We start from the raw sequence: 22,783 nt of genomic DNA on the forward strand, positions 1-22,783 counted from the left end.
GCTGCCCCATCATCCTCCGGGCAGTCATCAAGATACCGACCCAATTATGGAAAATACCGGCCTAACTATCGAACCCAAGATCGCCGGGATTTCAGAAAGCCATATACCCCATATCAAAAGCGTGCCTACCAGCAGAGGCATAAAGCTTCTCAACCCCAACGTTCCAAGACGCAGGACAACCAAAAGCATCTTTGAAAATTGCAATTGCCCATTGACACCTCCTCCTCTCTCCCCTTCCCAGCCAGCGGGGGTACCGTCCTCACCACCGACTATTCCGTCCCAGCCAACCATCAGGCTGGCCAGCCATGTCCCCGCATGGCACCATATAACATCAGACAAATGGGTCCTGAAAATTGTGAGCTCAGGCTATGCACTCGAATTCAAGACCGTTCCTCGGTTTATGGGGATGAAGCTCACTCCTGCATCGGATCTCCTGAAGGAAGAGGTGAAGGATCTCCTTCGCAAAGGGGTAATATCCCCGGTGTCATGGGCAGACAGGCTAGACGGGTTCTACTCCCGTTACTTCCAAATTCCCAAACGGGATGGGGGTATACGACCCATTATGGATCTCCGTTGCCTGAACAAATTCATTCGCGTCCGAAAATTCCGCATGATGGCGTTGCAGCACATCCTACCTCTCCTTCAAGGAGAAGAGTGGCTTGCAACGCTGGACCTCAAGGACGCCTATTTTCATATAAGTATTCGACCTTGCCACCGAAAGTATTTACGTTTCACCATCGGACGGGAAGTGTACCAATACAATGTATTGCCCTTCAGACTGTCTACCGCACCGAGGGTTTTTACAAAATGCATGGCTGTGGTGATTGCACACCTGCATACCAGAGGGATTGCTATCTATCCATACCTAGACGACTGGCTTCTGGCAGCGAAGACCAAAGAAGAGTTACTTTCGCATATCCGTTATGTGATAGATCTTCTCCACGACCTAGGTGTTCAAATCAATTGGAAAAAGTCACATCTACAACCGGTTCCAGTTATCCCCTACATAGGAGCAGTTTTGGACACCAGAGTGCAGAGAGCATTCTTACCAGAGGACAGGTTCAACTGTATTGGAGACCTGATCCATCTCTTCCAGCATCAACCTACCCAACCAGCCCTTGCCATCCAACGCCTCTTAGGGCTGATTTGACCCTCCCGACCTCCCCTCTGCAGTAGGACTACCTTTATGTGCATTGCAGTGTGCAGCCCTTTGCAACGTCCTTTATTGAGCACTTACCTTGGATGAACTCACCTTCGTCTTCTGGATGGTCGTCCTCCACGGCGGTCGTCCAAGAACTGAGGGACTTCGCGCCAAAGACACGCCTTATATAGAACGCTCAGCGTGGGGGCGTGGCTTCGGCGCTTCGACAAGCTCAGGCATAGCTACCGCGTGACTCCTGCGCAGGCGCAGAACCCATTCTTATGGATATCGACGGATCTCTACCAGATCATCAGTTACAGGTAAGCAACCTGTTTTTATTTCTGCTATTTTTATGTTGGACTTCACTCCAAAAACCTTTTATTAATGGGCATTTACACATCATATGGTATATATCTGCTCCTTCTAACTTGCACTTCCAGCATTGACTTTGACTCCAGTTAGGCTAAAACGTATTTATAATTTGAATCAAATACCAACGGAATTGAACCTTTAAGTAGCTCTCTCCCTAAATGATATACATATCAACCTGTTATTTTCCCAAAGCTATTGTCATTGCTCTTGGCCAACTCAAGTGCTAAGTTCCTTTTTTTTTTTTTAAGCATAATGGACAGGCCTGTTCCTCCATCTCTGGCAACTTCTAAAAAGGCGCACTGAAGGCACATTTATTAACCCGGGCTTTTAATTAGATTGATGGTTTTAATTTTTAATGTTGGTTTTAAATGATTTTAATGTTTTAAATGGTTTTAATTGTAAACCACCCAAAGACACATGTTTTAAGCGGTATAGAAATATTTTAAATAAATACATAAATAAACTCTTGTAATAACCTATACCATTTGACCTTTTAGCAAGCGGAATTTTGTTATACGTTCTGCCAGTGTAAGATCTCTTAAAGGCCAAAGGGCTGAATCAGTTTTGTTATGAATCAGCTGAAGAAATTGAAGCCTACAAGGTAGTTCCTGCCATTTTCTCCCTAATTTGTTCATCTGAATTTGGAGTTCTGGTCTCCAACCAATATTTTATTTCAACCAAATCTAAATTCTCCCAAGTTTAGATATCCCCTAACATTTCCAAATCTGGGGCTTCTGGATTATAAAAGACAGAAGCTAGAGGAAACAATCCTGGGCTTACTTTATTTCTTACTGAGTACCAAATTTCCAATACACACTTTGTTGTAATTATTGGGGACACTCCTGATTTTTTCTAAAGCATTTTTAAAAAACTGATCTTATCTTCCTGCTCCACTTTAATTAATTTCTCCTCTTTTTTCCATACCAGTCTGCTAAAGTAGCTAACTGGGCTGCATTATAGTATATTCCTTTATTCGATAAACCTGCTCTTTCTTTGATAGCTTGTTTGTATAATATTGTTTTACCGACTCCAGGTGATTTATTCATCCAGACATGGTCCATTATCATTTTTTGCCAATTTCTGAGGAAACTGTTGACATTTCAGGGGGTATTTGCAAACAAAAAAAATATCCTGGGAAGGATGTTCATTTTTATAACTGCTATCCTACCCATCATGGAAATATGAAGAGTCTGCCAATGTTTCAAATCCTTCTTTAACTCCAGCCATAATTGTCTATGGTTATATTCACTTATTTAACTCAAGTTCTTTTGCACCCACATACCTCAGTGTCTTATGGGAGTCAGGTTTCTCTTTATTCCATAATTGTCAACGGTATCCTTTTTTGTTTTGGGGGTTAAGTTTATACTTAACTACTCTGACTTCTCCCGCTTTACCTCATACCCAGAGATTTCCCAAAAGATACCCAGACTTTTTCTAAGATTTCAAACACAGCTGGAGTGAAGTGTTTTAGATCTAAAAGGGTTAACATAATATCATCTGCATAAAGGGCAATCTTAAAATCTTTTCCCATCAGAACTCCTTGAATTAGTTTTTCTTTTCTAACTAAACTGGCCAGTGGTTCCACTGCCAATGCAAAAAGGAGAGGTGATAATGGGCATCCTTGTCTTGTGCCTCTCTACAAAATAATCTGATCTGAGACGATTCCATTAATAAGAAGTTGAGTAGAGGCGCATATCTCTAAGGCATACCCGTAGCTAATCTCTGCTCCCTCTTTCTTCTTCTGTTGCATTTTGTCTATTATATTCATAATTCTTTTGATAGTAAATGACATTTTTCTCTTTGGCAAAAACCCTGTTTGATTATTATCTGTATACTTTACTAGTATTGTGCCTAGTCTGGTTGCTAATATTGCTGTACAAAAATTATGATCTTGATTTTAAAATGTAATAGGTCTATATGACTTGGGCAATTTAGGGTCTTTTCCTGGTTTGGTAACAACTATAGGAACACATAGGAAACTGCCATATACTGAGTCAGACCATTGGTCTATCTAGCTCAGTATTGTCTTCACAGACTGACAGAGGCTTCTCCAAGGTTGCAGGCAGGAATCTCTCTCAGCCCTATCTTGAAGAAGCCAAGGAGAGAACTTGAAACCTTCTGCTCTTCCCAGAGCGGCTTCATCCCCTGAGGGGAATATCTTGCAGTGCTCACACATCAAGTCTCCCATTCAGATGCAACCAGGGCAGACCCTGCTTAGCTATGGGGACAAGTCATGCTTGCTACCACAAGACCAACTCTCCTCCAACTATCCAACTATCTCCAACTATCCTTGACTCTTTGCCAGTATAGTTGTGCTAATATCAAATATTTTATTAAAAAAATCTCCTGATAGGCCATCTGAATTGTGATCCGTTGGCATTCATAAGGATTGGGGTTCTGCGCCTGCGCAGGGACCTCACGGATGAATTAGCTAGCTCCTCGCAGCGCCCACTCTGCCCTGCACATGCTCCGTGCTTCCATTTATATCTGCAATTGGGCTCACCATTTCCTCAGTTCCTTTTTGACTGCCAAAGCATCTACACCTCGTTGCTGGAACCTTGGTATCAGACTGGTTCTAAAGAAAGAAGAGAGATAAGATTGTTTGTTTTTATCTCCTTACTAAACTTGGATTGCTTTTAACCATTCTTTAGCTTGATGGACTTGGAATTGGTAAAATCTGGCTTTGTTTTCCTTTGAACGATTTCGCAAAAGCCCTAGGGCTCCGCGTTCGCGTATCCTCATAATTGAGGATACGCGAGTCTTAATGCTTAAAGACTTTAAAGCATTATGTGGAGTGCAAAGCTAAACTGCCCGCTACCGATTACCATGATTCTTGCTTAATGTGTCTGAGAGAGCAGATAATCCAGCAGCGTGCAAGATCTGCTGCTCTTTTTCAATGCAGACTCTTAAGAATCGGGCACTTTAACTGCACACTTCACTCTATAATGAGGTGCTCCGTCCACCAATGCCCAGACGAACTTATCTCTCAACATCAAGCACCATGTCAAATACGATGTCAGCCTTAGCATTGGAGGAACAGTCAAGACCTGCACATGCGCAGTCTAAAACCTCAACTGCGCCGACTGAGGCAGTATTTACGCATCTGAAGGAGTTTCCCAAGGAGACACATCAACATAAGGAGAAGAAGAGGAAGCACTCTTTGGACGAAGAGCGTGATCCCCCCCCCAAAGGAACACAAGAGCAAATCAAAGATGGAAGATGGCACCCCTTCTCTTACGGGCTTACAGGGTGCTTACAGGGTGATATATGACTCATCCTCAAAGGCTGCAACATCAAGCGATGTTGTAGAGCCCAGGGCATTGCTGCTGAACACACTTGTCTGTACTATGCCAACATAAAAATTAACATTGACAAAAGAGCCTCGGTTTCCATTGACTGCAGGCCTACCGCATTGAGTCCTTCAGCTTTCTCTGGCACAGATGCTGGTACTATTTCCCTCAACACCAAGGGGTCAGGACACCTCATTGACAACAACAACCAACTCCCATTGAAATTGTGGATTTTGAAATGGATGAGCAACTACTGGGAGAGGAGGCAGCTCTGGATCTGAATGCTGCCAACGTGCTACATGTTGGATTCAATGACCAGCACCCCATCTGGCTCGACGTTCCATGGTTTCCTCAGTAGTGGCCTCAACATCAACCCTGACATTGAGGAAGTCCCTGTGTCCATACCAAAGACACCATCAATGTCATCTGTATGCTTTACTACAGAACACTCTACAGTTTCAAAATCAGTTCAGACTTCAGCACAACCTGCAGCGTCAGTCCCATCTACATCTTTTGCTCCATTAACATGGAAATCACCAATTAAGTATGTAAGCACAGAAGGCTTAATGAACCAGAAGGAGATCATCCACACTTGTGGCTTCAGGCACTCAGCTGCTAGTACGCTACCAGATGATTATGCGGACTATCAAATTTGGAAGGTGCAAAGGGTGATGCAGCAACCAACCACACAACCTCAGTCCAATAGCATGGCACAGAGTGGTTTATCCCAAGTCCAGTCTCTCATTACACCTTCTCCTGCTACAGTAGAGCCAACACTGCAGCAGTATCTGCTGCCCCCACAACACAGTCTGGAGCAGTAGCCATGCACCATCATACAGCTGATGTGGCAGCAGGACATTCTGTTTCTCCTGTAGTACCCAATGGCATAGCCAGTATGACCACCAACACCAGTGGCATTACCATTTTAACCTCCAGCTCCAAAACTGAAGCTAAAGAAAAAGGAGACTCCTGTTGCACCACCTTCAGGGGGTGATGATGATTCCTTGGATTCTACTGACACAGATTCAGATAGTAAGGAGCACCCCTCTGATCTGCCACCAGATGTGCTCTCCAAATCATCGAAATCAGGGCAGAGACACACTACACCTTCAGATAAGGAAGGGAGAAAGATGGACATGATGGGCAGGAAGATATATTCCACTGCCAGTTTGGCTATAAGAATTGCAAACTCTGCAGCCTGCATGGCCAGGTATAACCATCATCTGTGGAATGCTCTGCCGCAGGACTTAACATCCATGACACCTGAGGAATTTGAAGACAGATATGATGTCTACACAAAATCCACGGCCATCACCAGACAGCAGCTGAGTACGTTTAAACATTTGGCTGAAACAGAGTCACATTCAATGGTGACTGCTGTTTCTATTAGACGTCATGCCTGGCTGAGGTCCACCAATCTTCAGCAAGATATGAAAGGGCATGTTGAGAGTCTTGCATTGGATGGCAAGGGCCTGTTCAGTGAAAGTACAGACACCACTATGGAGTTGTTGGAAAAAAATCTAAATACATGGCTAAGATGTTTATAATGGCTGCCACTACTTCCTCTATGTCGCATTGTTGACCCTATGTGCCCTACTTACAAACAGCAAGATAGGCGAGATGATAGACACCAATACAAACCTTACCAAAAAAATAAGGGATTCGGACAGAAGTCAAAGGATCAAGCCAACAGTCCTTCTAAGGATCCGACCAAGCAGTCTCTTTGATCTGGTTCACCGCATTCACAGCAACCACCTGCCAAAGCTCACACCACCTGCTTTGTAGCTGCCAATGACCATTAAACTAGCAAGCCATGACCCTACAAGGCAACACATAACATCAGACCAGTGGCTTCTCAGAATTATCACAACTGGTTATGCTTTAGAGTTCAAAACCTTGCCTCTGTTCTCAGGCATGAAGTTCACTCTGGTAACTCCTGTATTGCTAGAGGAAGTGCAGGTTCTATTGGAAAAGGTAGTGATCGTCCCTGTGTGGTGGATGGAAAGGATGGCATGATATTCAGCTATTTCCTGATTCTGAAGTGGGTTGGTGGAATCCTTGCAATAATGGATCTCAGAGGACTCAACTGTTATATTTATGCGTGCAAATTCAGAATGATGACATTTCAGGGTATACTACCCTTCCTTTGCAGGAAGAAGTGGCTTGCAACATTTGATTTAAAGGATGTATATTTCCATATAGGGATTCAGAGAAACTGTGGCAAATATCTAAGCTCTGCAGTGGGACATGTAGTGTTCCAATATACTGTCCTTCCTTTCGGATTTTCAGCTGCTCCATGGGTATTCACAAAGTGTATGGCAGTCATTGTTGCTCCCCTGTGAACAAAGGGGATAGTAGTATTTCCGTACATGAATGACTGGCTTCTCATGAGCCAGGACAGAGAAAAGTTACTTTTGCAGATTTCCACTATGTGTTGACTTTGCTGCATGACCTAGGCATACAAGTCAACTGGAAGAAGTCAAACCTGGATCCAAGGAAAAGGATAGGTTACATAGGTGTGGTGCTGGATGCAAAAGCAAAAAGAGCATTCTTGCCAAGGGAATGTTATCAACAGATCATGGAGTTGATCAATCTATTTTATGCCAAACCAATGCAAAAAGCAGACTGAATTCAGAAATTGACTTCTTGCAATGCCACGGCTCATTGTAATTGGCTGCAAATGCAAACTCTACAAGTATGGTACCTTAGGAACTTCTTCCCCAATGTGGACAGTCGGTATAAGCTTCTGACAAATACCACCTGCTGTCTTCCATTCACTGGTGGACATCAGAAAACAAACTTCTGGGAGGAATGCCGTTTCAGCCACCAACTTCCATTCAGTGGGTGATTACAGATGCATCCCTTGCAGGAACGGGGACCACATTGTACTGGGCATATGGATTCAACATCAGCATCGCCTGCACACTGGTTTTTTAGCACTGCTAGCAGTATTCTTGGCTCAAAAATCATTCAAACCTATATTGGAGGGCAAAGTAATGCAGTTTCAACTCGACAACGCCATGGCGATAGCATATCTCTTCATTCAGGAGGGAATGGTGTCTCATGCTCTCTGTGCCTTGAGCATTCAGATTTGTAATTCGTGCACTGTGCACCAATTACTCACACATGCATATCAAGGGAGTGGACAATGTGCTGGCGGACTATCTCAGCCACACTGTACAGCAATACCACCACCATGAGTGGGAACTCAACCACATTTATTTGCGGCAGGTATTCAGATTGTGGGGAGTTCAGAGTGTGGACATGTTTGTCATTGCAAGCAACAGGAACTGCCCTCGTTACTGTTCATGAGCGGGTGTAGGACGAAGATCTTTGAGGAATGCATTCCAGCATCATTGGAAGAGAGATCTCCTGTACATGTTTCCTCCTCAGCCGTTAATCATGTACTAGCATAGCTGATACGGGCCAGTACAAGATGTATTCTAATGACGCCATGGTTTGCGTAGCTACTCAGATTTTCCAAGGTGACTTATTAAATTCCGGTTGCATCCAGATCTCCTGACAAGAGACAAAAGGACCAATACTGCACCCAGATGTGAAGATGCTAAAACTGAGAGTGTGGAAAGTAGACTTCTAAGGAAAATCTTGTTGAAGAATAGGAAACCTTTTACTAGAAAGAACTATGGTTGTAAGTTGAAGTGTTTTACTGCATGTGCCGTTGGTCAGGGCTTTAAGCTCCACAGAGCATCCTTGCATCAAGTGTTACCGTAGATTACACTTTAAAGATTGCGGGCTTGGTTAATGTGTTACCAAAAGTTCGCCCAGCGGTTGTTTTTTCAAAGCACAAGGGATAGTATGGGACTACAGTTTTCTTTTATCCAGATTGCAAAAAGTTTCTAAAAGGTCTGAACAACCTGTATACGCCCATATGTAAACCTATTGAGCAATGGAGTCTATCGCTGGTTCTGTCTGCTCTAACAGAAGGTCCCTTTGAGCCCCTAGGAGAAGCTACTTTGAAAATGATTCGTCCAAAAACAACATTCCTGATAACAGTCACTACTGCAAGATGGGTGTGAGCTTACAGTCTTAAGGAATGATGTACCTTAAACACAATTTTATCCACATAAAGTGGTGATGAAATTGGACCCTGAATTCCATCCAAAAATTGTGACGGAATTCCATTTAAATCAGACGATTATGCTGCTGACCTTTTTTAAAAATCCAGGTACACAATTAGAGAGGTCTCTTCATTCATTGCATGTTTGGAGATGTTGCCTGTATTACTTGAAAGAAACCAGAAATATTAGAAAGACTAACCACCTATAAGGGAAAGGCAAGGGGGAAAGCCATATCACACCAGAGGTTTTCACACTGGTTGGTGGAATTAATTATGCTCATGTACAGATTGCCGGGTGTAGAACCACCACGCACCATAAGAGCTCATTCAGCATGAGCTTATGCTTTTTCAGCAGCACACCTGTCTGGCATAAAAATACAGGACATTTGCACAGCAGCTACATGGTCCTCTCAGCTGCCATTTACTAGGCATTATGCCATTAATCTTCGTACTGCTGAGTAGGCGGGTTTTGGGAGGAGTGTGTTTAAAAGGGTGTTACAATAATGTATTCCGGGTCTACTGTGCCCACCACCTCTTCGGAAGCTGGCTAATCACCCAATCCTTATGGATGCCGATGGATCGTGATCCAGATAAATAGGTTGCTTACCTGTAACTGATGATCTGGTAGTGATCTGTTGTCCTTCATAAGACCCTCCAGAACCTCCCCGTGGCAGTAATATAGAAGAATCTCGTTATTCGCAGAACCACTGTTCGTGGGTGTCTAATTGACATCTGTTTCCACCATTTTGTCTTGGGGAGAAGCCATTTGTGGCTCATATCCTGGGGGGGGGGGAGAACTTTTTTCTGTGGGTTTTCACAGCTTTGGGGGCATGCCTGGGTAGATGGGGGACCTGCGGAGCACACTACAGTATGTTTGGGGCAGTTTTGTGGCCATTTGGGGCTTTTCCCAATTTTTTCCTCCACCCTGGAAACTAACCCCCCCTTTCCCCATAGCCCTAATGCCTCATTACTTGTGGTAGTAGGCAGTGAATGGAAACCTGTGAGTAACAAGTTTATCCTGTATTAAAAAAAGAAAGATGAACTTGCCACAAAGGTGAATATGGAAATATGGTCACTCAGTTCAAAGAACTGAGGAAATGGTGCACCCAATTGCTGATATCAATGAAAGCCTGGAACGCATGCAGGGCATGGGCACCACAAGGAGCTAGCTAATTTGTGAGGTCCCTGCACAGGCGCAGAACTCCAATCCTTATGAATGACAATGGATCACTACCAGATCATCAGTTACAGGTAAGTAACCTGGTTGTTGGTTTTTTAAAATGGGGCTTTCTATTTTATTCACTTCCTCCTGTGAGATCTTGAATATCCCTAATTTCTCAATAAAGGATTTAGCTGAAGCCTTAGTTAGATGATCCCTTAATGCACTTTGTTTAACCAATCCTCTGATCTTTGCCTTTTTAAATGTTCCATTTCCCATTTGTTTATTTGTTCAATCAAAATTTTTCTTCCTTTGATCTCTTTCTATCTAAACCTTTTATTTTTCCAATAAAAATTCTCCTTATGTAAGCTTTAAAAGCATCCCATATATTTCCAGCCTTTACTCCACTTTGGCAGTTGAGCCTAAAGAATTCTGCTATTAGCATCTTGATTTTTTCCACAGTTTCCTGATCTTGTAATAGATGAGTATTTAATCTCCACTGCCATCTTGCCTTTTCATTATATAATCTCTTCATTATATAATTTCCATTGCAAAGTGCTCACAGCTTCTATATTCTTTAATTTACCTGGTGTTACTAGGAAAGAATCAATTTGAGAATAAGATCCGTGTGGGTTGGAGTAGAATGTATAATCCCTTTCGTTACTATGAAAGTACCTCTAAACATCTACTAAATTATTTTTCCCCATCCCTTTAAAATATGTCTTAGGGAGAATTCCAGTTGTAGCATTTTCGTTTGACCTATCTAGATCCTTACCTTGTATACCATTGAAGTCTGCTCCAAGAATGACTTACTTACTTTATTTATTTATTTATTTATTTTACATTTTATATCCCGCTCTTCCTCCAAGGAGCCCAGAGCAGTGTACTACATACTTAGGTTTCTCCTCACAACAACCCTGTGAAGTAGGTTAGGCAGAGAGAGAAGTGACTGGCCCAGAGTCACCCAGCAAGTATCATGGCTGAATGGGGATTTGAACTCCGGTCTCCCTGGTCCTAGTCCAGCACTCTAGCGAGCCACTACACCATGCTGGCTCTATATGCCTTATAGCCATTTCTTCAGTTATATCTATCACCTCCTTGTAAAATGTTGATTGGGCACTATTTGGAGTGTGAATAATCCTCTTTTTAAAGTTGGTGGCTGCCATCATATCTTGCTTGCAGCTAGATGGACTGAATCCTAAACTCACAATCTTTTAGAAGAAGGCAGTTGTTGCAAGTTTTGAACACTCTCTGTCTCCCTGGCATTTCTATCTTAAGCTCTTCCTTATATGAGGAAGGAAGTTTTATCTTCTCCCCCCCCCCCGCAATTCATTTAAAAAAACAAAACCCCTTAAATGGTGATAATGTGACTGATAGAGTGCATCTTCTCAGGCAGCTTTATTCTCCAGCGTTCATTCAGACATGATAGTGCCAGTGGCCAAACCATGGTTTGCTGACTGGGAGAGTCCTACAGGTTCATGTCCCCGCCCCCCCCCGCCCGCTTGCCCCACCCATCATTTGAGAAGACCATAGTTTACAGTGTTGTCCAAATTAGATGTCACAGCAAACGCTGGTTGTGTTAGACCATCAAAAGGACCCAGTGTGGAAGAGCCTGCTGGGTACAGTCAGTCGCTGAATTGTGGTTTGGTAAACAATCATTTTGTTGTCTTCTGCATTTTTATTAGGCATTACACAAGACTGTCAAAAATTTCTTTTTTCCCCTTTAAATTCCCTTTAAAAATCCCCACCCTGTGGAAACTCCTACTCCTACTTTTTCCTTTTCAGTGCCGAGGATATGCCTTCCAGCTTCTCTAATCCTAAATGTCCATTTGTTATATGAATAATGACATTATGGTCTGTCATAACATATTTATTTCAGCAGTATTTTTTAATGTTTCATTATTTGAGGAAGGCAGATGAAGAGAGCATGGGATGTGCCTGATCCAGGTCCTCTGCCCTCCTCCACCACCACAAAACCATCTAAACTGGAGAAACAGGGAAGCAGGTGAAGACATCATCAGATGCCCAATCCTACTGGAATGGTTTTCTTTTGTTTTAAGTAATATTGGTTTTAATTATTGCATCTTATTATGTTGTGAGCTGGTTTGGGGTCTCCTGTTGACATCAGGATGCAATTTTTAATATATATTGAACCACATAAAACACAATAAAATTGTGTATTAACTCTTACTTGACAGGGACCAACAGCATTTAGAGGGGAAAATAGAGGATTTGAAAAGAAACCATAGCTTGGCACTTGGCCGACAGCATGGATTTGAGGAAGAGATCCTTAGGTTTAAGAAAGAGCTCCGAGATGCACAGTTTAAAGATGCTGAGGAAAAATACAGAGAAATGATGATTGTTATGAGGACAACAGAGCTGGCAAACAAGGACCTTGACATCTACTACAAAGCGCTGGATAAGTGAGTAATGTTATATAGTAGCTGTCCTGTAATACCTAAGTAATGTTTGACTAATGTTCCTAAGTCAATAATGTACTTCTCAAAAGACATTTTTATAAGTACGACTGAGAAATACAAAATAAACAGTTTTTAATTTCACAAGGATAATCAAGGTAGCACAAATCATCTATTTAGAACTGTAGCTTTCTAAACCTTGGGCTCTTCTCCTGTTCCATGTTTGCATAATTCCTGGATAATCAACATAATCACTGAGTGAATGAATCCATGAGGCACTCATGTTCAGCATGAGATAGGGACCAGCTGGGTGTCTGTACTGCTGACATTACAGTACTGGAAACTCAGTCATCATGTCCTGTCAGCCTGAATCACTATCTGTCCATTTTCTCTCTCATCAGAGCATGTACTTGGGGATATGAGAATCTCATGCCTTGCTGGCTGAAATTATAATCCCCCAATTCTTGAAGGGCAAATGTTGGATGACTTGAGCACTTTATTTTTAACTGTTGTAGCTGCATTTTAATGCAGTATTTTATGTTTAATCGGTTTCTACTGGCCTGCAGCATTTGGGGGGAGGCTCTATGATGGCAGTAGGCTCCTAGTTAGGGATGTGCATGAACCAGTTCGGCGTTCTGTTCCTAGAATATTCACCAGGGCGACAAGGAGGTACGCTGCTGCCCCACATAAAACCATTTTAAGCATGGGGGGCTGTAAGAGCACCTCTCCTGATCCTTAAAGGTAATACCACCATTCCCCCGCCGCTGCCGAACTGCACATCCTTACTACTAATGTTTGCAATATAGAAGTCTCTCTCTTTTAAAAAAATAAAGATTAGCATTAGTCTCAAGCCATAGTTTTAAAAATCTTCATGAAGTCAGTGATGCTCTGCTAGAAGAGAGAGAAAGAGAGATGTAAACATGTTTACCTCTGAATAGGTTTAGTATTTGACTTCACAGATGTTCTACAAAGAGTTAGGGTACCAGAACATTCCTGCTCTAATTCATCTTGCCTACATTTCCTGTTATTTTTGCTTAGAATCCTGGGATCAGCAGGCTGCTTATATTTGTAATAAGGTATATGGAGGAAGAGAGAGAGAGAGAGAGAGAATTTGATTTCTATACCGCCCTTCCAAAAATGGCTCAGGGTGGTTTACACAGAGAAATAATAAATAAATAAGATGGCTCCCTGTCCCCAAAGGGCTCACATTCTAAAAAGAAACTTAAGACACACACCAGCAACAGTCACTGGAAGTACTGTGCTGGGGGTGAATAGGGTCAGTTACTCTCCCCCTGCTAAATAAGGAGAATCACCACGGTAAAAGGTGCCTCTTTGCCCATTTAGCAGGGGAGTTGACAAAGTATCATGCAAAAGTACTTCTCAGACCTTTCGGTATTGGAACCTTTGTTGTGGATGTGGCCTGAGGCAAAAAGTCACAGGTCTTTATGAAGTGACACATAGGGATGAAAGCTACTTGACCTCCTTTCACCATATACATTCCTATACCCTAACTTGTTATAACTGCTTCCTAGTAAGAACTATCCTGTAGTAGTTTGCTGTGGAAAAGAGATTCAACATCAGACATCTCTAAAGCATAGAGCTTTGTGGAGGTATCCCAGGCCTTTTTAGTTTATTGTTGTTATGGCCTCCATGTGGAGGCTGCTTTAAATTGATCCATGCAAAGCTGTTGCAGATGGGTAAATTTGCCCTGACTCTTGTCTTAAAAATGGGTGTGTGAAGTCAGCCTGCTCTATCCTCTATAATAAAGAGCTAAAGTGTCTGCCCGTGTCCCTGCCCGTGTCTTTCTCGGCCATTCTGGGCATGCACAGAGCGCATGCCCAGAACGCCTGAGAAAGATACGGCCGCAGGAACACGGGCGGCCATGTTGGCTCCTGGACCGGGAGCAGGAGAAGCGGGGACCAGGAAGGGCAGATGCGGCAGCGGCGGGGCCAGCCCAGCTGTCGCCGAAGACAGGCGGGGGGGAGGAGACAGCGGGGGAAGCCAGCCGAGGCGGCGGCAGAGCCGCCGCCTCGGCCAGTAAACACGCTACGCCCGAGCGGCTGCGGCAGGAAGACTGGGCCCTCTGGCGGCTGTGGCCACCACGGGAAGGCCGGAGGCGGCGGCCGCGGAACCAGAACGGCTGCGGGGAGGGTAAGGGAGGCCTGAGTTGGCGGGGGGCCTGAGGTGGGAGGCCTGAGGTGGCGGGGGGCCTGGCCCGGGCGGGGAGGCCGGCGGCGGCCCTGGATGGCGCCGGCCGCGGCCGAAGCAGGCGGTGGGCCCGGGCGGGAGGAGGTGGCGGTTGAGGGTGGAGACTAGCGCCCATTAAATTAACGGGCTGGAAAATACTTGTGACACCATAAACTGTAACTGAAAACAATTTAAAGAATTCTATCTGGCGGTTGTAATATGCAAACCAACCCTAAAAACTATATTCTTAAGGCTTAGTAATGATTATAGTTTCACACAGCTAGATAGAGATAGGTATCTATATTATAGACTTTAATACCTTTTATTCCTTTAAACATAGCATCTTTTATTACCATGTTATTTTACAAATACTATATTATTATTTATATTAATTACCAGGCTTTTAAAGTGACTTACAATACAGTTGATATAGATTGCTTTATTGGCATTGCTTTTCAGTCTTCTTCCTACAGTGATAGGAAGTAGCACTTTGCTGCTTTTTTCTGCTTGCTTATCTGATATGACCAAAATATGCAACTCTGCTCAGCTAAAATAACCATGACTCAACATTAAACATGATGTTATCGAATGGAGAGCTCTTATGAGAAGCTTTACTATAACGGAAGCTGTGACTAAATAAGAATACTGAAAGTAATATTTCTTGGTATAGTGGAGACTGAAGATGTTCCATGCCAAGTTATCGTTTTCCATCTTAGCTCTAATATTATAGTTGCAAAGATGTATCATACAAATGACTTTTCTGGCCTGACACTTTCTGAAGTGTTTAAAGGACAAAATTACATTTTTGCTCAGCCTGCTAGAGGTGTGTTAAAGCACAAATACCTCCCTTGTTGACATTAGTTTGTGCAGTAGCTCTGTATGCACAATGTAAATGTGTGTGTTTGCAGGTCTTCTCCCCCACTCCCACCAGTTGAAATCAACAGGAAGGCCTTTCACAAAGGCATTGTGTGCCTGTGTGCACACATGAAGCTGTGATTTAGTGTCTAGTACTTTGCCAGTGAGTGAATCTACAGTATTAGTGGTTGGGATTGTGTTAGCCTAATTGGATATGGAAGTAAATGCAGAGATTTTTTCACCCCCAACATCCTGTTACTCATGGAGTGAATGTTACCAACTTTTTAAATGGTAGGTTTAGATATGAATTACTCATTGAATATGTACATTAGATTTGTATCAATGAAAAAATTGATAATGAGCTTGAAATAAGAAACTAGCTTTATAAATATGAAATCCATAGTAAGTACAGAAAAAAGAAGCAAAAACAAACAAAATAGGCAGTAAAAAGAGAGAGAAATATTTGCAGAGGTGTTTCACTTGGAATCAATTATCAGGAAACAGCATAATCCTTTATAGAATATATTCTCAGACATAAATTGGTTCGAATAACATAAAAGTCCAATTTTTGTTGAAATGTATTACCATATGAGTCTTTTCTTGCATAAGTTGCTTATAAGTTGTTGTTTTCCTCATTTAGGATAATATTCCAAGTGTGTTGGATACAACTTTCAGTTAGAAATTGTTCCTGTAGCCAAACATTTGTCAACCAGACCCTCACAGCAATCAACTTTTTAAACATAAATACTGTAAAGGAATAATATGAAGATTTATATGTATGCCATGCGTTTGACCTCATGGCTGCACAAGCATAATGTTTTGTAAGAATAAGAAGGGTTGAAGTCTGAAGCTCAGCACCTTATATTTTGCACAGCGCCCCATTATTCAAAGAGTGAGGTGCATGCACTGGTTGCGTGCTAAGCCAAATCTGTCCACGCTGTTACCAACCACAGAGAGAGACTGTGGCTATCAAGAATTGGGTTGTTGCTGTAGCAATGTTTTTTCTCACCATTACCAATGGGAGAAGTGTTGCTACAGTGAGGACACAATTCTTAGTAGGCCCAAGCCTCTCTGCACTCACTAGCAGCATAGACAGGCTTTGGAATAGCATATGCCCCATTAATCTGCTTTGGGAATTCTTGTTTAAAAGTGGTATATAAATATTTGTTGTCATTGTCCTCCATTGGCATTCATGCCCTACTCTTCTATTTGCGGGGGGGGGGGGGTGCTGCACAGAATGTAAGCCAGTGCCCTCAGAATACAAAGTAAGTCTTAAAAATTGTTAAACTGCACAGGACTTCAGATTTGTTTCTTCTGGTGTGCCCTTACCTTTGGTCCATACTAAACTGTTCATTCCACATAGGCCCCAGTCCAGCACAGAGTTAGATACCCTGGAAGGCGTTGGTTTCAGTAGACCTAGGTGCACTGAACTGTGTTGGATTGTGGCGTCAACTGTTGGCAAAGGACTTGTTGGATTTATTATATGGTTTTAGCTGTGTCATGTCTCTTATCCATTTTGTCTTAAGGTGGTTTATACCAGGGATTCTCAGCGTCAGGTCGCCAGATGTTATTGGACTTCAACTCCCATAATCCCCAACCAAAGGCCACTGGGGCTGGGGATTATGGGAGTTGGAAGTCCAATAACAGTTGGGGACCCAACGTTGAGAATCCCTGGTTTACACAATAAGAAATACAAAATCATAGGAGCAAAAAAGGCTTTCTACAAGAATAGAAGCATAAGTTATGTTGACTTGGTTTAAAAGTGGTGCTTGTAAGAGAACCTCTGAATTCTACACTTCTCTGCATCACACTTTTGAACTTCTTAAGTATTCTACCAGAAACTTGTATCCTTGGAGTACAAGGAGCTTAATGAGCTAAATCCAACCGTAATCCCTGTTGCTTTTCCCTCCCTCCTCTTAGAGCAATAATGAAATTTCATAGCATGAAAATGGAAGAAATCAACAAAATAATTCGTGACCTTTGGCAAAGCACATACAGAGGACAAGGTACAGAAAATACCATTTTTTCTTTATACCTTGCCTTGTCTTAAGATTCTGGATGTGTAGGTATATATGTATATTTTTTAAAAACCACACACAAAGGTAGAAAACAAAATATATGTATCACTAATGCAACTTTATAACTGCTAATGTCGTTAAGTTTCCTGATGGGCGGAGTTAGGAGGAAAAACAAAGAAAAATGGCTTTTCAGGTAGGGGCTTGGCAGGAGAGCAAGGTTTTCTTCCTGTGATCAGCATTATGGCGGCAGTAGCTTGGCTGGTCATCTTGGCTTGTCCTGCTCAGTGTATTCCTTATACCATCACCTCTGCCAGGATGCATCTTGATCATTCCCGATCTCTGTCTGTCATACTGTGTAGATTGTCCAAGTGTTCAGTTTCGTATTAGGCACAGAATTCAGCAGTCTAAGAATCTCTCCACCCTTTAGTATTATTATTTTTTTTTTAAAGGAGGATGTTGCACACTTACAGCTGTAAATGTGTGGACAGTGCTTTGTGGAATCTTAGAGTAGGCAGACTAAGTGGGACATCAGTTCAGGGGCTGAGCTTCTGAGCCTCACATAGCTCTTTCCCCTCCCCTTCATTGACAGAAGCAAATTAATTATGTAAAGTGCAAACTCACGTAACTTTTTTTGGCACTGATTCCACCCCACCGCCAAGGATATACATAACCTTGTATAAGATTAGCTGAAACATCATAGGCAACATAGATGTATTATGGTCTAATCACTTCAAGTTTGGGTATGGCACATCACACTGGAGAAGACTAGAATATGGATAGCCTTCGGTGGAATATTGGGCAGCCAGCAAGTTTACTGCTTTGGCCACTAACTGTATTTTTCCTACCTGTAGATATTGAATACATAGAAATTCGATCTGATGCAGATGAGAATGTGTCTGCTTCCGACAAGAGGAGGAGTTACAATTATAGAGTAGTAATGATAAAAGGAGACACTGCTCTCGATATGAGGGGCAGATGCAGTGCTGGCCAAAAGGTATGTGACAGCATTTGGTTTTAGTGCCAGTTCATGGGATATGGTGGGGTTTTCTTTTGGGCAGATGGGCAGCTAAAGTATATTCTGCATTGCTAGCTATAAAATAGAAATCAGGTAAGTGAAGTACTCTCTTAATGAGTAAGTACTTCACACTTCTTTGGAACGGAATGGAACTGACGGTCAATTCACATTTATGTTCTACTGTGTCAGAGAGTTGTGGATAGCTAGCTCATGGCACAAATCCACAGGGGAGCCATTCTCATTTGGATATTGAAAACAAACTTTGGCAACCCCTATTTTGAGCCTGAATGTTCACTTGTGAAGGACAGCAGTTGCACGAACCAACTGGTCCTGCGGTCATCATCGTCATTAGTGGCAATTTCTATTGCATTTCTACAATTCTAGCAGCAATAAGAGGTCAGATAAGAGGACCTTAAAGAGAGGAGAGCTGGTCTTGTGGTAGCAAGCATGACTTCGCTAAGCAGGGTCCCCCCTGGTTGCATATGACTGGGAGACTAGAAGTGTGAACACTGCAAGATATTCCCCTCAGCGGATGGAGCCGCTCTGGGAAGAACATCTAGGTTCCAAGTTCCTTCCCTGGCTTCTCCAAGATAGGGCTGAGAGACATTCCTGCCTGCAACCTTGGAGAAGCAAGGAAGAGCAGTGAAATTTGATTAATTTTCTGGGTCGTGGAGAGGATTTTTATTTAAACTATTTGCTCACTAATCCTAATTCGGATGTTATTCATATCGTGGCCAAATATTGTTATATAATATGCCAAATGCATATAAATGTAGTCTGATTTTATATTACATCATCATCATCATCATCATCATCATCATTATTATTATTATTATTTTAATATTGTTGTATTGCTGATCTACAACTGAAATAAAGTTTTACTTTCTTACTGGCTAGCATCCTGACTAACGAAGTGAGGATGCAGCAAGAGCTGTGTCTTCACAGCCAAAGGCTGTTCTCATGCAACTGGAGACTTCCCAGGGCAGGGGTGTAGGGAGTGGGGAGCAATTGTCTCTGAGCTTCCCTGCTTCCAGAAGTGGTCTGTGCCTCCCACAAATATGATTCGGAAGGCATTGAGCACTTCTTGAGTCAGGGAAAAGAAAGCAAAAGTTGCTCCCTCGCCCCTGAACCCAAATTTGCTATTGTCGAGGATGTGCTAGCTACATCCTCACTTCATTGCTCCAGATGTCAGCCACTGCTTGTTTGATCCACATATCTTTTGAAGCAGTTATTGTCCACAGAATAGGGTTTGGGTGGATCCCACCTGTAAAGTTGCCCAGCAGTTGCTCATAAGACCAGCAGTTTTAGAGATGGCATAGTCTTTGTAAGATGTTGAGATAACATCTACACCTTTTGACACTTATGCCAAACCTATGTTGGTGTGGGCTTTTGGACTATAAGCTATTGTCATTTCCCTGAATTTTGTTCTGGTATAATCTCTTGTACTTTTTGAATTAAGGTTCCAGCATATCAGCTGGGAAAGAGTGAGTCGGAAAAATTACTTTTGAGCAACTTCTTAAGAAAAAGCTGGGGATGGAGGGCAAGCCCGCTCAGTGACCCCCAGATAGTCAGTGGAGGGGACATCATTTCCAGTGCCCTTTTGCTCTATTATGGGGGCTGCAGGGCTTCCATTGCAAAGCATTACAATTCCTTCATATTGCACCAGAGGCTCTCATGTCTTGGAGCAAGACAGCAGAGTAGCATGTGCATCTGGGGGATCAAGGGGAGGAGAAAGACAAACTGAGATGCAGGATGGTAGAATGGAGTTGGCTGTTGGGATTGTGCAGAGAAGAGAAGCAGACAAGTGCTGCAAACAACAGGGGAAGAAGACACTGTGGCACTGTTGAGGAAAAAGAAGGTAGAGGTGTCTGTGTGTGTACCTAAACGGTAAAAAAAAAAAATCTCAGCAACAGACTTGATGCTATTCTATGTCATACTCTTAAACATATCAGCAAGTTGCAGTTAGCCATTTTCAATTAACGATTGGCTTAGACTCTAGGGCACACACACACACACACCATATTCAGATGGTATCTGCTAGAAGGGTTATACCGTGATTTCTGTAATGATCTCATACATTTCCAGCCAGAATGATGCTTCATGATTGCTCAACTAACTTTGCTAGGTGATGAAACAGTACTACTCACATCTCTCATGAATGGTACTCTCTGTAACACCCGCTAGGTTTTTTCACCCACAATTCAGAGTAACCTGGATCTTTTTAGTGGGGATTTTGGACTTTGAACCTCTCCATGAATCTTCTTGAGGCTTCTGTTTGGTTTAACCCAGTCCTTGAAATAGAAAAGAATCATAACTACTGGAAATCCTAGGGAGGAAGTGGACAAAGTGGGCTATAGGGATGTGCACGGAACTGATTTTGTGTTCTGTTTTGAGCTCAAAATGACCAAAACATTTTGTCAAAACAGGTGCCGAGCTAGCTGTTTCAACAAAACAGCTTTAAACATTTTAAGTGTTTCGGCCATAGGGAACAATGTGAAAACACGACATACCCCATTGTTCCCCATGGGTAGCTCCTAGGGACACCAAAGTAGGTGGTAGGGCAAGATGGGTGCTACCTACCACTCAACCCACAAAAGAAATGGGCAAGTGGGCAGTTTTAAACAATTTTGAAACCTTTCCCCCAAACCCCCACAAAATACCCAAACCACTTTGGTGTCCCTAGATATGCCAAGGAGGGAACTTGGAACCTAGGTGCTCTTCCCAGAGTGGCTCCATCCGCTAAAGGGAATATCTTACAGTGCTCACACATGTAGTCTCCCATTCAAATGCAACCTGCTTAGCTAAGGGGACAAGGCATGCTTCCTACCACAAGACCAGCTCTCCTTTATGAGAGCTGGACTTGTGGTAGCAAGGTGGTCAATATTACACAATACACACAGCTGCAACTGTCAATTTCTCACCACAACACTATCTCACAAACAAAACACAACTCAAGGAAGGAAGGCAGCCAAGTTCTTCATTTGTCAGTCTGAGATCCAGCAAAACCAGATAGTTAAAGCAGCAATAGGACAACCTATTGTATTATAACAGGAGGGCTTTCCCTCCACTACCTGCCCTGCTGGCGCTCTCGCCAAAAGCGTTGGTGCGGGGTTGCAGCACCTTCTTGCAGCCCTGGTGAACATCACCATGCAATGGCCGACGTGCGTGCACATGGCACGCACACATGCATATTGGCCATTTACATGGTGACATTCACTGGGGCTGCAAGAAGGTATGCTGCAGCCCTGCATCAACACTTTTGGGGAGAGCACTGGTGGGGAGAAATCAGTGGGGCAAGTAAGGGCACCCTCCCTGCCCCTTAGAGGACACCCCCCCGCCTCTGAACCAGCTCAAACGAAAAACTTTCGAACCAGTTCATGCACATCCCTAATGGGGGCATGAAATGCTGCTTGAAACATTTTGATCAAAATGCAGTGGTTCTGCTCCGAACTCAAAACAGGCCCTAAAGGGTTGAAACGTTTCATGGTCAAAACATTTTGTACAGAGTGAAGCATTGTTCTATACTATTCTTTCTCTGTTCTCCAGAAAAACATATTCAGTTGATTCAGATTTATTAAATAAACTCAAGTATTACGTGTTTATCATCGCTGTTCTCAAGGTGGCACATATAACCAACTCAGGACAGGCTAATGGCAATACATTAAGCTGCACCTAACAATAGGACTCTCTTAAGGGCAATTTCTGAGAATTAGCGGTGCATGCCTATATACAACGGCTTGTGGTTTAATTGCATGCAAGAGGAATTTATACTTCCCTGCTCCCCATGGCAACCTTTGGAAAACAGTGGAAGTGCACCTTTTGAGGCTATGTATATGCTATGTTTACCCACCATGTTCTTGGAAACATGAGCCACACTCATCCTTTTGTGTGTCTGTCTGTCTTGGTCCTCAGAGCTAACCACAGCTCCCTACAGCATGCGTATATTTTTCTGGCTGTGCTTTAGTTCTAGCCTGTTGGATCTGTGCTATCTCAGACTAGAATGGCTTCCCCACTTTGCTGCTTTGGGAGGTCCCTGCAGACAAACCAGGCCTGCATATAGTGGAACTACACATGACAGTTTTGTTTGTTCTTTCTGTGTGATACCACCAGGGGGAAAAGTAGGAGCAATAAGGCCAACGAATGTTACAGTGGTTATGCAATAAGTGTTATCTACGAATACAGCTAATATTTACCTATTTTTGTACATTTTAATAATAATTCAGTCGCAAGCTGTTGATGGCAACAAGGCTT

The 22,783-nt window shown here is 42.9% G+C and overlaps 1 protein-coding gene across 4 annotated transcripts in view; it reads left to right on the forward strand.

Moving 5' to 3' along the window:
- Nucleotides 1–22,783, forward strand: part of RAD50 (RAD50 double strand break repair protein) — an 88,537-nt gene that overhangs the window by 63,983 nt on the left and 1,771 nt on the right. For all 4 annotated transcript variants that reach the window (XM_053297307.1, XM_053297306.1, XM_053297305.1 and 1 more), the window contains 3 exons: nucleotides 12,239–12,463; nucleotides 17,420–17,505; nucleotides 18,369–18,511. In XM_053297307.1, coding sequence (XP_053153282.1) covers nucleotides 12,239–12,463; nucleotides 17,420–17,505; nucleotides 18,369–18,511 — 454 coding nt within the window. The remainder of the gene's footprint in view (nucleotides 1–12,238; nucleotides 12,464–17,419; nucleotides 17,506–18,368; nucleotides 18,512–22,783) is intronic.

The sequence above is a fragment of the Hemicordylus capensis genome, chromosome 2 (assembly GCF_027244095.1).
Source record: "Hemicordylus capensis ecotype Gifberg chromosome 2, rHemCap1.1.pri, whole genome shotgun sequence".
Lineage (NCBI taxonomy): Eukaryota > Metazoa > Chordata > Lepidosauria > Squamata > Cordylidae > Hemicordylus > Hemicordylus capensis.